General features: G+C 36.9%; 1 protein-coding gene across 1 annotated transcript in view; it reads right to left on the reverse strand.

The window, feature by feature from the left end:
• AGBL3 (AGBL carboxypeptidase 3) overlaps positions 1 to 18,441 on the reverse strand; it is an 85,095-nt gene that overhangs the window by 29,997 nt on the left and 36,657 nt on the right. The window contains exon 12 of the mRNA XM_031455409.2: positions 6,329 to 6,418. Coding sequence (XP_031311269.2) covers positions 6,329 to 6,418 — 90 coding nt within the window. The remainder of the gene's footprint in view (positions 1 to 6,328; positions 6,419 to 18,441) is intronic.

Below are 18,441 nucleotides of genomic sequence, written 5' to 3' on the forward strand. Positions count from 1 at the left end.
CAAAAATAATCTTTTAAATCAGAACCTTCTAACATCTTTCACATTACTTTTCTTCTACAGCAGTGATAGAAGAAAATACTAATACTATATTTTGGCATTAAAGGGAGTTCAATTTATTTCATATAAAACTTATGATGAGAAAAAGACAAAATAGTGTATGCTTATAACATCATTTACTTAATGAGAAGAATAAAGATGTAGGAAGGTAAGTGTGAAATGAGTGAAAACATATAAAATTGTATGAAAATGTATAAGTGATTATAAAACTGCTTATATAGGAAAGGTGAAAAATATTTTCTTCTGGCCTGTAAAAAGATTGAGTAAGAAATATCATACATATGACATTGCTGTCTGTATTCAAAGGAGGTACCTTGTCAATATGACCCAGTTGGACTAAAAGAGACACAAAACAACTATAGAGAATTGTGACTGCTAGTCTTGAGTAGTATAAAAATCACTATGTGATCATGAAGACATTTTAAATGCTTCCAGACTTTTGCTTCTGCATCTGTGCTATGTGGATATTATTAAGAATTTTCCAACAGGGCCTGAGAAAAGACATGAAAATGTTTTTGCCAAGATGTAATGCATATCAACTAATGATAAAAAGTGGACTATGAAATAGAGTTAAAAGCTAAAATCCTCTTCTTTGTAGATAAAATTGAATGGCAGTAATTTTTTGACATATTTAGCATGAAAATGGGAGGAAGATATAAAAATAAAAAGATTACTGAAGGGAGAGAGAAAAGGAAATACTCTAGAAAAATTATATGAAATTAAAAGTAGCAATATTATATAATCACTATAAAGAATTTGGAGAGATGGGATGAAATTAGACTGAAGAAAATTCACTTGTAATAAGATTCAATTTGAACTTTTTTTTTTAATTGAAGTATAGTCAATTTACAATTGTGTCATGTCACAGTTGAAATTGTGTCAATTTCTGGTGTACAGCTTAATGTTTCAGTCATACATATACATACATATATTCCTTTTCATATTTTTTCATTATAGGTTACAAGATACTGAATATAGTTCCCTGTGCTATACAGTAGAAACTTGCTGTTTATCTATTTTATATATAGTAGTTAGTGTCTGCAAATCTTGAACTCCCAATGTATCCTTCTCTCCTCATCCCTTTTCCCCTGGTAACCTTGTTTGTTTTCTGTGTCTGAGTCTGTTTCTGTTTTGTAAATAAGTTCTTTTTCTTTTTGGATTCCACCTATGACTAATATCATATGGTATTTTCCTTTCTCTTTCTGGTTTACTTCACTTAGTATGACAATATCCAGGTCCATTGATGTTGCTGTAAATGGCATTATTTTATTCTTTTTTATGGCTGAGTAGTAGTCCACTGTATACATATACCACAATTTCTTTATCCAGTCATCTGTCGATGGACATTTAGGTTGTTTCCATGTCTTAGCTATTGTAAATAGTGCTGCTATGAACATTGGGGTGCATGTATCTTTTCAAATTAGGGTCCCCTCTGGATATATGCCCAGGAGTGGGCTTGCTGGATCATATGGTAAGTCTATTTTTAGTTTTTTTGAGGAATTTCCACACTGTTTTCCATAATGGCTGCACCAAACTACATTCCCACGAAGAGTGTAGGAGGATTCCGTTTTCTGCACAGCCTCTCCAGCATTTATTGTTTGTGGACTTTTTAATGATGGCCATTCTGACTGGTGTGAAGTGATACCTCATTGTAGTTTTAATTTGCATTTCTCTGAAATAGCGATATTGAGCATTTTTTCATGTGCCTATTGGCTATTTATGTCTTCACTGGAGAAGTGCTTGTTTAGGTCTTCTGCCCATTTTTGGATTGGGTTGTTTGTTTTTGTTATTAAGTTGTATGAGTTGTTTATATATTCTGGAAATTAAGCCTCTGTCAGTCACATCATTTACAAATATTTTCTCCCATTCCATAGGTTGTCTTTTTGTTTTACTTATGGTTTCCTTTGTTATGCAAAAGCTTGTAAGTTTAATTAGGTCCCATTTGTTTATTTTTGCTTTCTTTCTATTGCCTGGGTAGACTGCTCTAGGAAAACATGGCTAAGATTTATGTCAGAAATGTTTTCCCTATGTTTCCTTTTAGGAAGTTTATAGTGCCTTAAGTCTTTAAGCTATTTTGAGTTTATTTTTGTGTAGGGTATGAGGGAGTGTTCTATCTTCATTGATTTAGATGTGGCTGTCCACTTTTCCCAACACCACTTGCTGAAGAGACTGTCTTTTCTCCATTGTATATTCTTGCCTCCTTTGTCAAAGATCAATTGACTGTAAGTCTGAGTTTATTTCTGGGCTTTCCATTCTGTTCCATTGATCCATATATCTGTTTTTGTGCCAGTACCACCCTGTTTTGATTACTGTAGCTCTCCGTATTGTCTGAAGTCTGGGAGGGTTACTCCTCCAGCTTCCTTCTTTTTCTTCAGTATTGCTTTGGCAATTCTGGGTCTTTTTTGATTCCATATAAATTTTAGGATTATCTGTTCTAGTTCTGTGAAAAATGTCCTGGGTAATTTGATAGGGATTGCAATCTGTAGATTGATTTGGGTTCGATGAACTCTTAATGTCATTTTTATCCCTTTTCCTTTGATTGAAATAGTGCTGTGCACCATAATAAACTATTATATTTTTCTCATAGAAAATCACCAGGCCAATGTTCTTATAAAGTAATCTATACATTCTAACCATAGTAACCTATAATTATTTGTTTTTGCTTAAAGTCTTCAAAATTAATTACTCAGAGTATCCTGATAGGAAGTAAAGTTAACTAAAATTCTTTAATATTAGTTTAGGGATATATTGATATCTTAACAATCATTTAGAGTAAGAACAGGACTTTAAGTTGACCTCAGGTATCAACCTCAGTTAAGATGACACTGGGTGCATATATGTTAACAAGTGTAATACCCTCTTCTTGTATTGCTCCGTTTATCATTATATAATGTCCTTTGCTTTAAAGCCTGTTTTGTCTGATATGAGTATTGCTCCTCCCGCGTTCTTGCCATTTCCATTTGCATGAAATATTCTTTTCCATCCCCTCACTTTCAATCTGTGTGTCTTTCACCTTAAAGCGAGTCTTTTGTAAGCAGCATATTGTACATTTTTTGTTTTCTTATCCAATTTGCCACTGTGTCTTCTAATGGGAGCATTTAGTCCATTGGCATTTAAAGTAATGATTGCTAGGTATGTGTTTGTTGCCTTTTAAACCTTGTTTTCCAGTTGATTTAGTATTTCTTCTCTGTTCATTTCTTCTTTTGTTTTTCCTTTTTGTGCTTTGATGGTTTTCTTTTGTATTGTGCTTGAGTTCCTTTCTTTTTTTTTTTTTTAATGAATCCATTGTATGTTTTTGATTTGTGGTTACCCTGGTTTTCAAGTATGTTAACCCATAACTATATCTACTTACTTTAAAACTGATAGTCATACAAGTTCAAACACATTCTAAAAGATCTACATTTTTATACTACCTTCTCCTATATTTTGTGATTTTTTTTGATGTCCTATTTTCACATCTTCCTGCTTATCCTTTTACTGTTAATTTTAGTTATAATCACTTTTACAAATTTTTGATTGTTTAATCTATGTACTGGCTTATTTCAGGGATCTTCAGTCCTTATATATTTGCCTCTCCTACTGTGATTTTCCCTTTCCTATAGATACCTCTCTAAGAGACCTTTTCTATTTAGAGACCTTTCAATATTTCTTTTTTCAATATTGCTGTCATCTTTTAGCTTTTGCTTGTCTGAGAAATTCCTTCTCCTTCTATTCTGAATGATCATTTTGCTGGGCAGAGTGTCCCAGGGTGCAGGGATACTTTTAGGACTTTGATATATCATGTCACTCCCTTCTGGCATACAAAGTTTCTGCAGAGAAATCAGCTGGTAGCCTTATGGGGGTTCCCTTGTAACTGACTGTTTTTCTCTTGCTGCCTTTAGAATCCGCTCTTTTTTGCCATTTTAATTATGCTATGTCTTGGTGTGGGTCTGTCTGGGTTTATCTTGTTTGGGACCCTCTGTGCTTCCTATACCTGGATATCTGTTTCCTTCTTTAGATTTCAGGAAGTTTTCAGCCATAATTTCTTCAAATACATTTTTGATCCCCTTTTCTCTCTTGTTTCCACTTGGAACCCCTTTTATGTGTAGGTTGGCACGCTTCATATTATCCCATAGATCATTTGTCTTTCTGTCTGCTATTCATTGCTTCTAGAATGGTTTATATCTGGGCAACTGAGTTGTCTGATTTTGACTGGTTCCTCTTTATAGTTTCTAGTTCCTTGTTACAGTGATTTGCATTTCTATCAATAGTTCTTCCTAATTCCTTAAGCATTTTTTATTGAGATCTGTTTCATTATGTGTTCTTTCAGGGGATTTTTCTTATTCTTTTAATTTGGACTAGTTCCTCTGCTTTTTCATTTTACCTTCTCTGTCTCTAAATTTAGGACAGTCTTGAAGGGCTATTTTTATGTGGGAGCATCCCTGTGTAGGGTGTATGTCCAATATTTTTGATGTGAGGGCTGTTTTGGGGATGCCAGCCATGTCTTTCCTCAGAGTATGCTGGCCATTATCCCCTTGATAGGGGGTGTGATTAACGTTGTGGTGTCCAGAGCTTGTGCTAGATGTTGAGTGGGGCCTCTTCTTTGCTCTGTGACTGTTACAGCCCTGTTGGGGTGAGGTATGCTCTAGCTGTTGGAGTAGAAGCCCCGAGGGTTAAGTTCAATAAGCCTCTGTTGCTCTTAAGTGCATGCTCTGTCCCAAAGGAGGTGAGTGCTAAAGCAGGTGAGGCCTGTATGGTCACAGCAAACCTACGTGCCACTAGTGTGTGGACAGTGGGCTCTGAGCTTCAGCTCTGACCACACCCCAGGCCCTCTGGGCTGTCTCTGTGCAGCTTGACCGAATCCACTCCCTGGGAACATTCCCCCACCAATCCTGGCCTGGTGAGATTTGGTGCCTATCTGGCTGTGTCTACTAGCAGCTCTGCCCAGTGCATGTTTCATTCTGGGAAGTGTGGTAAAGTGGCAGCTGTCAGCCTTGGTCTCTCTCTGCCTTGACTGCTAGCAAGCCAGCACATGCACACTCCTTTGAGCCAAGTCCAGGCCCCTCCAGCAGACAGGGGGGAGTCCCAGGGTGAGAGCTTGCCCGTGTGGACCCTCCCTCCTTCACAGATACCTCCCAGAAGAGCCTCCAGCCCTGATGCCTTTTCCCCCCATCCTACTCAGTTTCATGGGGATCATTTTTGCAGCTTTGGTTGCATAGGAGATCTTCTGCCAGTTTCCAGTTGGCTTTCGGTAAGAATTGCTCCCCATGCAGATGTATTTTTGATGTGTTTGTGCTTGGAGGTGAGCTCCATGTCCTTTACTCTACCATCTAGATCCAACTCCACAAAATTTCCAATGTCAGTGCCTGTGGAGCTGGGGGTGGGGACAATGGCACTCTTCTCTCAATGTTACTACAATTTGGGAGCTACGATGTAGGTGGGAAGAGGGCAGTAGTCTCAGGTGTTCTCCATCTGCCTCTTCTATTGTGGAACCCCCATTTTACAGGCCAAGACAGGGGCGATTCGGGCCAAAATATTTTCAGTGATGTAGCACTCAAAGTAGAGCCTTATTTCAAGAATGGGGTCTGGGTAGAAAGAGGGAGCCCCGACTTCTTGGCTGCACTTAAGCTGAAACTTAGCTTCAACAACAGGCAGCTGGAGGCAGGATAAGGAATACTAAGGCCCTGCTGTCCTGGGAAGATAGCCCTCTGACTGGTTTCTGTGGGGAGAGGGGACCTTGTGTTGTTGGCTGCACTCTTAGTTGCATTGAGCTGGGAGGCAGGAGGGAGATCTGCTTCAAATACCATAGGCTCTCACTGATTTTTTTGGTCATTTTTTTTAAACCAAATTTTAGTATATTTTCATGAATAGGTATTTTTTCATTTGCTGTATGCCCTTAGGGCCATTTCCAAAAACTTATATTTTAAAATAATTTTCACCAGTTTTTGCTGGTGAGTGGGTTTGCAGAGCTCCTCATGCTGTCATGCTGGAAGGCAATCTCTCAGCACAATCTATTTTATACTCTTGTATTCCCATTAACTTTTATAAGTTTTAATTTTTTTCTTGCTACCAGGTAAGGTAAATAATAGTGAAATTTAAAGATAGCACCTTAATAAGACCTACTTCTCATCTGTTAAGGTTCTTTTATGTTTTTATAAACAGTAAATAATATGAGCAAAATTATAATCATTAACATTGCCTGGGGGAAAAATCAGGGTATTAGAGGAAATAACTTGCCATTTTCTTGTTTTTTTCCCAACAACTTTTAACAACCGTATCTTTGAATATTTACCTCTTGCTCTTCTTCTCTGCTGTTTTGATGGCTTTCTACAGTAGAATTTCTTTCCTTCTTTGTTTTCAGATGTTTTTTCTTGTTTTTTATCTGGGTAAGAGAATCATATTTAAAATCAGTACTTAGTCAACACATCAAAGACAGTATATATGCAGACAAAGAAGTAACTTGAGACTTCCACTTCTAGGAAGATGAAGTATTTTTCCTATTCTCCCCACCAAGTATGACTAAAGACCCTGGGTATTATATACAATATAAACACAAGAGGCTTTAAAAGATGAAAAGAAGAAGGGAGACTGGTGAGGGACTTCAGGAACAGATGAGCAGAATGATGGTGAGTAGTTTCCTGTGTTTTCTTTTTGCCTCATATATCCCAGCCTTCGAGCTAGAGAAGCCAGCAGCAAAGAAATGCCAATGAGTGAAGAAATAATGCCTGAAAACTCCCTAAATTTGATGGAAGACATGAAGGTAAACATCAAAGAATCTCAATGAATTCCAAGTAAGATGAAATAAAAAACACACCAAGACACAGAATCAGACTTTCAAAGACAAAGGGAGGGTCTTGAAAGCAGTAAGAGAGAAGCAAATTGTTATATGCAAGGGGTCCTCAATAAAATCATTACTGTATTTCTCATCAGAAACTTTGGAAGCTAGAAGACAGTGCACTGATATACTGAAAGTGCTTAAAGAAAAAACAGCAGCAGAACTGTCCTTCAAAAGTTAGGGAGAAATTAAGACATTCCCAGAAAAACAAAAGCTAAGGGAGTTCATGACCACTTGACATGCCCTGCAAGAAATGCTCAAGGGAGTTCTGCAAGGTGAAATGAAAGGACACTAGACAGTAACTCGTAGCTATAGAGAAAAATAAGGGTCTCAATGAAGGTAAATACACGGGAAATTATAAAAGCTAGTGTTACTATAACAATAGTTTCAAACTGAACTTTTTGTTTTCTACATGATTTAAGAGACTAATACATTTAACGAAAAAAAGCAATTATTAGGGTAAAAGCTAGTACTACTGTCACTTTGGTTTATAGTCCCAAATCTTATTTTCCACATAAGTTGAGACTAATATGCTTAAAAAGAGTTACTAGTTTATGCTTTTGAGCACACAGTGTATAACTGTAATTTTGTGACACATACAATTGAAAGGGGTGGGGATGCAGCTATAAAGGAGCAGAGTTTTTGTATGTTATTGAAGTTGAGCTGGTCTAAATTCAAATTAGAGTGTTATAAATTTAGGGTATTAAATATAACCCCCACTGTTACATACATCCCAGCAAGAAAAGACCTACTGAATATACAGAAAAGGAAGTATGAAAGGAATTTAAACATTTCACCATGAAAATCAACTATACACAAAGGAAGACAGTAATGCAGGAAATGGACAAAAATACTATAAAGGCATATAGAAAACAGCACAGTAACAGAAGTCAGTCCCTTTTTTCCTTCTTTCTTTTTTTTTAAATTGAAGTATAGTCAGTTTTTACAATGTTGTATCAATTTCTGGTGTACAGCATGGTAGTTCAGTCATACTTATGCATACATATATTTGTTTTCATATTTCTTCATTATAGGTTACTATAAGATATTGAATATAGTTCTCTGAGTTATACAGTAGGAACTTGTTTATCTTTTTTTTAATCTATTTTTATATATAGTAGTTAGTATCTGTAAATCTTGAACTCCTAACTTACCCCTTCCCACCCACTTCCCCCTTGGTAACCATAAGTTTGTTTTCTGTTTTGTAAGTAAGTTCATTTGTACTTTTTTCAGATTCCACATATAAGTGATATCATATGGTGTTTTTCTTTCTCTTTCTGGCTTACTTCACTTAGAATGACAAAGTCTAGGTCCATCCACATTGCAGCAAATGGCATTATTATTTTACCCTATGATCCAGCAATCCCACTCCTGGGCATATATCCAGATGGAACTTTAATTCAAAAAGATACATGCAATCCAATGTTCACAAAAGCACTATTTACAATAGCTAAGACAAGGAAACAAATGAAATGTCCATCGACAGATGACTGGATAAAGAAGATGTGGTATATTTATACAATGGAACACTACTCAGCCATAAAAAAGAATAAAGTAAGTCTTTTTATCAGAAATTATTTTCATTGTAAATGGATTGAACTCTCCAGTCAAAAGACAGAGATTGGCAGAATGCATAAAAACACATGATCCAGCTATATGCAGTCTATAAAAGACTCAAAGAAAGACACAAAATGGTTGAAAGTGAAAGGAAGGAGACATTCCAATGCAATAGTAACCAAAAGACAGCAGAAGTGGCTATATTAGACAAAATAGACTTTAAATTTTAAAATGTTTGTCATAGGAAGCAAGTAAAGGCAATATATGTTAATCAAAGACTCAATACACCAAGAAGACATAACTGTTACAAACATTTACACACCTAATGACAGGCCAGCAAAACATATGATGCAAAAACTGATAAAATTGATGGGAGAAATAGACATTTCTACAATAATAGTAAAAGACTTCACTACTCATTTGCAATAATAGTTGGACCAACCAGACAGAACATATGTAAGGAAAATGAGGACTTAACACAGTAAACCAGCTAGATCTAATAGACATATATCAAACACCCTACCCAACAAGAACAGAATACACATGCGTCTCAAGTGCATATAGGACATTTTCCAGGATAGACCATATGTTAGGCCATAAATTAAGTCTTAGTAGATTAAAAAAGGTAGGTATCACACACAGTATCATCTTTGACCACAGTGGAATGAAGTTAGAAATAAATGGAAAACAGAAATATTAAAAAAATTGTGGAAATTATATAACACACTTCTAAACAATCAGTGGATCAAACAAGAAGTCACAAGGGAAATTAGAAAATACAGAGTTGAATGAACATAAAAACAGAACACAGAAATTTGTGGGACACAGCAAAGGTGGTGCTAAGGGGGAAATTTAAAACTATAAACATTAAAAAAACAAGAAAGATCTCAAGTCAGTACCCTAACTTTAAAACTTAAGGAACTAGAAAAAGAAGCAAAAACTAGACCCAAAGTCAGCAGAAAGAAGGAAATAATATAGAGCAGAGATAAGTGAAATAGAAAATAGAAAAATACAGAAAATCAATGAAACCAAAAGTTGACTCTTTGAAAAGATCAACAAAGTTGACAAACCTTTACCTAACGGACCAAGAAAAAAAGAAGACTCAAATTACTAAAATCAGAAATGCAAGTGGGGATATTACTACCAATTTTACCAAAATGAAAAGGATTTTAAGAGAGTACTGTCAACAAGCATATGCCAACAAATTCGATAACCTAGAGGAAATGGACAAATTTCTAGAAACACAAAACTTACCAAGACTATCTCACAAAGAAATAGAAAATATGATAGACCTATAACTAGTTAAAGAGATTGAATCAGTAATCAAAATTTTCCCAATGGGGGGAAAAAGCCTGCATCTGGCAGTTTCACTGAATTCTACCATTTAAAGAACTAGTGCTGATCTTTCTCAAACTTTTCCCAAAAATTGAAGAGGAAGGAATACACCCTAACTCATTTCTGTAAGGTGAGATTACCCTGATACCAAAGCCAAAGACACTACAAGAAAAGAATGCTATATATAGACTGTTATCCCTTATGAACACTGATTCAAAAATCCTCAACAAAATACTAACAAACCAAATTCAGCAGCATATTAAAAGGACTGTACAGCATGACCCTGGAATGCAAGGATACTTTAACATATGAAAACTTATCAATGCAATACACTAAATCAATAGGATGAAGGAAAAAAACCACATGATCACCTCAATTGATGCAGAAAAGGCATTTGACAAAACCCAATACCCTTTCATGAAATTCAAAAATTTTAAAAACTCAACAAACTAGGCATAGAAAGAAACTACCTCAACCTAATAAAAGCCATCTAGGAAAAACCTACAGCTAACATCATACTCAATGGTGACACACTGAAAGCACCTCCTCTAAGAGCAGGAACAAGGCAAGGATGTCTGCTTTCACCACTTTTATTACTTTTATTCAACATAGTATTGGAAGTTCTGGCCAAAGCAATTAAGCAAGAAGAAATAATGGAAGGCATCTAAATTGGAAAGGAAGAAGTAAAATGATCTCTTTACAGATGCTATCTTATAATTAAAAGCCCTGAAGATTCCACTAAAAACCTGTTTGAACTAATAAATTAATTCAGCAAAGTATCAGGATACAAAATCAACACACAAAACAGTTGCATTTCTATACACAAATAATGATCAGAAAAATAAATTACAAAAACAATTCCATGTACAGCATCAAAAAGAATAGAATTCCTAGGAACTAACCAAGGAGGTGAAAGAACTGTACAATGAAAATCAGAAAACATTGCTAAAAGAAATTAAAGAAGACATAAATAGAAACACATCCCTTGTTCATGGATCAGAAGACTTTAAATTATTAAAATGTCAGTACTACCCAGAGCAATCTATGGATTTAATTTTGCTTTTTGTTAGCAAAATTGCAATGACATTTTTTGCAGAAATAGAAAAATTCATTCTAAAATTCACATGGAATCTCAAGGAACCCTGAATGCCAAAATAGTCTTGAAAAAGAACAAAACTGGAGGGCTCACACTTTCTGATTTCAAAACTTACTACACAGCTACAGTAACCAAAACAGTGTGGTACTGGCATAAAGACAGACATACTGACCAACAGACTAGAATAGACAGCCCATGAATGAATCTTTGCATATACGGTCAAATGATTTTTGATAAGGGTGCCAACATATTCAATGGGGAAAAGACAGTCTTTTCAAAAGTGGTGCTGGGAAAACTGGATATCCACTGCAAAAGAATGAAGTTGGACTATTACCTAACACCTTACACAAAAATTAACTCAAAATGGATCAAGTACCTAAATGTAGTATCTAAAACAATAAAAATCTTAGAAGAAAACATAATTCAAAAGCTTCATGACACTGGATTTGTCAATGATAGTTTGGATATGACACTAAATTTAGGCAGAGGTTAGAAAAAACCCAACAAACTGAACTTCATGAAAATTTAAAGGCAGAAGTTAAAAAAAAATAGACAAATTAAACTTCACAGAGTAAAAAGGCAACACACAGAATAGGAGAAAATATTTGCAAATCACATACCTGATAAGGGATTCATATTCAGAATATATAGAGAACTCCTAAAACTCAACAACAACAACAACAACCAAACAAACCAATACAAAAATGGGAAAGGACTTGAATAGACCTTTCTCCAAAGAGAGATGAATGGCCAACAGTCATATGGAAAGCTGCTCAACATTACTAATCATTACAGAAATGCAAATCAAAGCCACAATGAGATATCATCTCACACTTGTTAGAATGCCAATTATAAAAAACAAAGCATAAAATAACAAGTGCTGGCAGGCATGTACAGAAATTGGAATCCATATGCACTTTTGGTGGGAATGTAAAATGGTATAGCTACTGTGGAAAACAGTATGGTGGTTCCTCAAAAAACTAACAACAGAATTATATGATCCAGTAGTTTCATTTTGGGGTACATACTCAACAGAATGAAAAGCAGGGTCTTGAAGATATATTTGTACAGTCGTGTTCATAGCAGCATTATACACAAGAGCTAAAATGTGGATGCAACTGTAGTGTCCATTGAATGGATAAGCAAAATGTGGTATACATGTACAATAGAATATTTTTCAGCCTTATAAGGGAAAGAAATTCTGCAACATGCTACAACATGGATGAACCTTGAGGAAATTATGCTAGGTGAAATAAGCCAGTCATAAAAAGACAAATATTGCATGATTCCACTTACATGAGGTACTTAGCGTAATGAAAATCATAGAGAAAGAAAGGATTAGGGTGGTTTCCAGGGGCTGCAGGAGCGGAGAATGGGGAGTTATTAATGGTATGGTGTTTCAGTTTTATAAGATGACAAAAGTTATAGGATAGTGGTGATGGTTGTACAACAATGTGAATGTTGAACTGAACTGTATACTTAAAAATGGTTAAGACAGTAAATGTTATGCGTATTTTACAATAAAAAAAGAATCTCTGGGGGGGTGGAGGGTGGGAAGGGATATACTGGGATTTCAAAATTGTAGAATAGACTACACTGTATAGCACAGGGAAATATACACAAAATGTTATGATAACTCACAGAGAAAAAAATGTGACAATGAGTGTGTATATGTCCATGAATAACTGAAAAATTGTGCTGAACACTGGAATTTGACACAACATTGTAAAATGATTATAAATCAATAAAAGATGTTAAAAAAAAAAAAAAGAATCTCTGTAGTTTTGAGGAAGCTACTAGAATGAAGGGTATCTACCAGACTTAGCACCGTCAGAATGTGAGGCTGAAAATCCATAGCAATTTTGCTAGCAAGAGAGCAGAGCCTGTCTGAGAATGGAACCAACACTCAAGAGGCAGAAGTGACATTCAAATGAGGGGGAAAAAAACCCCTCTGAATCCTAGTGATATCCTGTGAGCCCCTTATTTAAGCCATGGCTAAAGCCAGCCTTGTCCCTTACTAATCCAACCAATCCCCTTTAGCTAAGCCATTTTTGGGGAAGAGTTTTTTTTTTTCCTTGCAGTGGATGGAGTCCTGATACACACTTTCAGAACAAGACTTAGTAGGTAGAGAAGAAAAACAATTTTACTACTTTGCTGTAGTCCCTGTGTCAGTAAGTGGAAGTTCCAATCTTCAGTTGCTCAGGCCTGGAATTCTGGAGACCACTTTCTCTCCTTTTTATTTTCAAACTCATAGCCAAGCCATCAGCAAATTCTCTGGACTCTGTCAGACATATCTAAAATCTAATCACTTCTCATCTTCTCTGCTGCTACCACCTTGGTCCAGCCACCACCTTTCTTGCCTGGATAACTGCAATAGCCCCTTAATTGGTCTCCCTTGTGGTTCACCATTCTACTTTCAACATGACAGCCAAAGTAACCTTACTAACACTTAGAGCAGATCATGTCACTCCTCTGTTTGATTAAAACTTTCCATTCTCAGAGTAAAAACTGAAGTCCTAAGTCAGGTTTTACATGACCTACCCCCTCAACTTCCAACACTTATCTCACTTCATCTCTTACCACTGTCCTTTGTTCAATCTTCTCTATCCAAATTAGCCTCCTTGGTCTTTCTAGAAGATAACAGCCATGCTCCTTCATCATGGCTATAGCACTTTTAGTACTCATGGCCTCAGAATAGATACCCCTGGATTGTTCCCAAATTTTCACTTTCCCCATTCCATTGATGTTGGACCTGGACATATGACTTGATAAGCCAGTGGAAGGATAAACAGGGGCTTTAAGCATACTTTCATGGTTTGGTTTGCCCTCCTGAACTCTTGTGATTTGTCATGAGCAGAACATACCCTGGCTGGCTGCTGATCTGGGGGGAAGGAAGAACCATAGAATAGTTCCAAACCTAACCCACAGTCTGGATATCAGTTTAACTGATCTCTGATTGGCCCAGTAGAGCCATAGATGATCCAAGAGCAGGAAACAGATAATTTGCTATTATAAGCTACTGAGATTCTGACAATTTTGTTTTAATGAATAAAACATGAATTGACACCTAGAAATAGGATGCTGTCCTAATAAAAACCTAAACTATGTGACAGTCATTGGCTTTGTTACTAAATAACAGGTGGTATGGAAACTGTTATAGGAAGCTAGAAAAATAGTGACACGTTATTGTAGAGGTGATACATTTAGTAAAACGGAGTCATTGGACACAGTTTTAAGGCAGAAAGTTTAGAGTATGAGTTGACTGTTGCTAGCTACATTTGATAAGGTGCTATAGGAACAAACATGACATGATCACCTCCCAAATGCCCCACCTTCTAGTACCATAATATTGAGCATTATAATTTCAACATATGACTTTCGGGAGGACAGAAATATTCAGACCATAGCATCCTACTCCTGAGCCCCCCCAAATTCATGTCCTTTTCACATGCAAAATACATTCATTTCATCCCAGCAATCCTCAAAGTCTTAACTCATTCCAGGATCAACTCTCAACTCCAAAGTCTCATCTCAATATCATCTAAATCAGATACAGGTGAGACTCAAAATATGATCCATCCTGTCTAGCTGTCAGCCCGTGAAACCAATCAAAGTATGTGCTTCCAAAATACAATTGTGGGACAGGCATAGGATAGATGTTTCCATTGCAAAAGGGAGAAACAGGAAAGAAGGATGGGGTGATGAGTCTCAAGCAAGCTCAAAACCTAGCAAGGCAGATACAATGAGATCTTAAGGGTCACAAGTAATCCTCTTTGCCCCAGTGCTCTACCTTTTGGACCCCTGGGGTGGCAACATGACTCCAACAGCTTGGCAGGGTGCTACTCATGCCTGGCTTTCTGTCAGGACCCTGGCCCACACCATAGCTCACAGCTCCAGATGGCCTGTATCCATGGCCTCTGTTAGAAGCTGTCTGCCCTGTTACCTAGATGTTAATAGCCCTGATGATCTGTTAGTCACCTTCAGGGCCTTTAAAACTTGTCTTGACAACACAAATCAATGGAATGATATACTGTGTTCTTGGATTGGAAGAATTAATATTGTTAAAAGGAACATACTACCCAAAACAATCCACAGATTCAATGCAATCACTATCAAAATACCAATGGCATTTTTCACAGAACTAGAACAAATAATTTTAAAATTTGTATGGAAACACAAAAGACCCTGAATAGCTGAAACAGTCTTAAGAACAGAGCTTAAGAATCACGCTCCCTAACTTCAGACTATACTACAAAGCTACAGTAATCAAAATAGTATGGTACTGGCACAAAAACAGACACACAGATCAATGGAACAGAGTAGAGAACCTAGAAATGAACCCATACACTTACAGTCAATTAATCTATGACAAAAGAGGCAAGAACATACAATGGATAAAAAATAGTCCTTTCAACAAGTGGTGCTGGGGAAACTGGACAGCTACATGTAAAAGAATGAAATTTTTAGAACATTCTCTAACACCATATACAAAAATAAACTCAAAATGGATTAAAGACCTAAATACAAGACCAGAAACCATAAAACTTCTAGAGGAAAACACAGGAAGAACACTCTTTGACATAAATTGCAGCAGTATTTTTGGGGGATCTGTCTCCTAAAGCAAAGGAAATCAAAGCAGAAATAAACAACTGAGACCTATTTAAACTTAAAAGCCTTTGCACAGCAAAGGAAACCATCAACACAACAAAAAGACAACCTACTGAATGGAAGAAAATATTTGCAAATGATATGACTGATAAGGGGTTATTATCCAACATATATAAACAGCTCATACAATTTAACATAAAAAAAAATTAAAAAGTGGGTAGAAGAACTGAATAGAAATTTTTCCAAAGAGGAAATGCAGATGGCCAACAGGCACATGAAAAGATGCTCAACATCACTAATCATCAGGGAAATGCAAATCAAAACCACAACGAGATAACACCTCACACCTGTTAGAATGGCTATCCTCAAAAAGAACACAAATAACAAACGATGGCATGGATGTGGAGAAAAGGAAGCTCTTGTGCACTGTTGGGGGGAATGTAAATTGGTGTAGCCACTGTGGAAAACAGTATGGAGGTTTCTCAAAAAACTAAAAATAGAACTACCATATGACCCAGCAATTCCACTCCCAGGTATAAATCTGAAAAAAACAAAAACAAAAACACTAATTTGAAAAGATACATGCACCCTAATGTTCATAGCAGCATTATTTACAATTGCCAAGATAATGGAAGCAACTCAAGTGTCCATTAACAGATGAATGGATAAAGAAGCTGTGATACACACACACACACATACATACTCACACACACTGGAATACTACTCAGCCATAAAAAAGAATGAAAATTTGCCATTTGCAGTAACATGGATGGACTTGGAGGGTATTATGCTACATGAAATAAGTCAGAAAGAGAAAGACTGAATATACTGAATAAGTCAGAGAAATACTGAATGATATCACTTATATGTGGAGTGTAAAAACATACAACAAATTAGTGAATATGACAAAAAAGAAACAGACTCAACAGATACAGAGAACAAACTAGTGGTTACCGGGGAGAGAGGGAAGGGAGGGGCAATACAGGGGTAGGCGATTAATAGGCACAAACTATTATGTATAGAATAAGCTACAGGGATATACTGTACAACATGGGGAATAGACCCAATATTTTATAATAACTATAAATGGAGTATAACCTTTAAAAATTGTGAATCACTATTCTGTAAACCTGTAACATATAATATTTTACATCAATTATACTTCAATTAAAAAAAGAAACTTGTCTTGAAGAATACTGCATGTTCTCTATAAAATTCAAGAAGTCTGACAGCTTTCCTTTATTCTGTCCTGTCTCTGTCCCCTTCAGTTAAAACTGGCAGTTTTCCTCCTGGGTGGCTGATTAGTTCTGTGTTCACACCCACACTAATCTCCTTATCAAATGGCTGGTTCTATACATACACCCTACTGTTCTCTTCTCAACACACATTCTCATTCATTGTAAAATGCATAGGCTAAGAATTTTCCAAATTTTTACATTTTGGTTCCTTTTTTCTTAATTCCTTTTTCAGTTTCTCTCTTCTTGCATTTAACTATAAGCAGTCAGGAGGAATCAAGCCACTCCTTCAACATTTTGCTTTGAAATCTCTTTAGCTAAATATACAGTTTTATCGCTCCCAAGTTCTACCTGCCACAAAACACTAGAGCACAAACACAATTCAGCCAAGTCCTTTACCATTTTATAGTAAGTGCTGCATTTTGTCCCTTGTCCAATAGCATGTTCCTCATTTCTGAGACCTCTTCATTAGTATTTCTAACAGTTTTCTGAACATAATTATGTATTCTCTAAGATGGAAGCTTACTTTATATCTCTCCTTTCTTTCTGAGCTCTCTCCAGAATCACTGTAAAAGCCCTTTTATGGCAGTAGCAGCATTTTCTAACATGTTCCAATAGAGTACTGTCTTAGCTTGTCTGAGTCACCTCCTGATACCGTCACGCTGGGAGTTAGGGTTTCCCATGTGTATTTGGCGAATGTATGCACAGACATTCAGTACATAATAAACACCTAAACTCATTCCCCCTCCTGCTCTGATCTCTTCCTTAGGCACTTATCATCATCTAACTCATAATATATTTTAATTATTTTTTAAAAATCTCTACCAACTAAAATAAAAGCTATTAAAAGGGAAGAATTTTTGTCTTGTTTTGTTCACTGCTCTATTTCTAGTACATAGTTGGAACTCAGAATATAGCTGTTAAAGAAAGAAGTAAATATTGGGTTAGCAGTCAGGTGATGTATGTTATGCTACCAACTCTCATTAACAAGTGGTATGGCTTTTGAGAAGTAATTTAGTCTCTCTGGATCTTAATTGTTCCCATCAATAAAGCAAGGGTGTTAAAAAACCGTAAGGTTAGAAAGTTCTTGATAAGATAAGGTACACAATAAGAAAATAACGAGGGAGAGAGAAGATGGCGGAGTAGAAGGATGCTCGTAGCTCACCCTCTCCCACAAATGCACCAAGACCCACATCCACAGAAACACTCAGCCAACCAGAGCACCTGCCGAACTCCGACAGAACATCACCCTCTTCAAAAGATAGAGACGCCAAAAATCTGGTAGGAGAAAAGGAAAAAAGAAAAGAAAAGGCAAACCAGAGCAGGACGCAGGGAGGGAGCAACAAAGGAGGACTGGCACTCGTTCGCTGGGTCTCCCCTCTCCAACGGAGAGGCCAGCGGGATGGAGGGGGAGCCTCTGAGGCTCGGATCTGTACAGACCAGCCCTTGACTGACAGAACGAAGTTAAACAGGCACAGAGGGTGCCCGCGACACCCAGCCTGAGACGCAGGCCGGCAGCTGGGGACAGGGCCAGGCTGCCCGAGCCGGGCGGAGGATGGGGGCGGCTGCACTGAGGCAGCCCCAGGGGACTGTAGGGGGCTATGTGCCATGGCTGTGGGTGCATAGGGCAGAACAACCTTGGCCCTCCATAAAACATCACGGCTGATGTGCCCTGGGGGGAAGGGTGTATACCCCCATCTCTGAAAACCCATGGAAAGTCTTCAGGGGAAGAGAGGTGG

This window comes from Camelus dromedarius, chromosome 7 (assembly GCF_036321535.1).
Source record: "Camelus dromedarius isolate mCamDro1 chromosome 7, mCamDro1.pat, whole genome shotgun sequence".
Taxonomy (NCBI): domain Eukaryota; kingdom Metazoa; phylum Chordata; class Mammalia; order Artiodactyla; family Camelidae; genus Camelus; species Camelus dromedarius.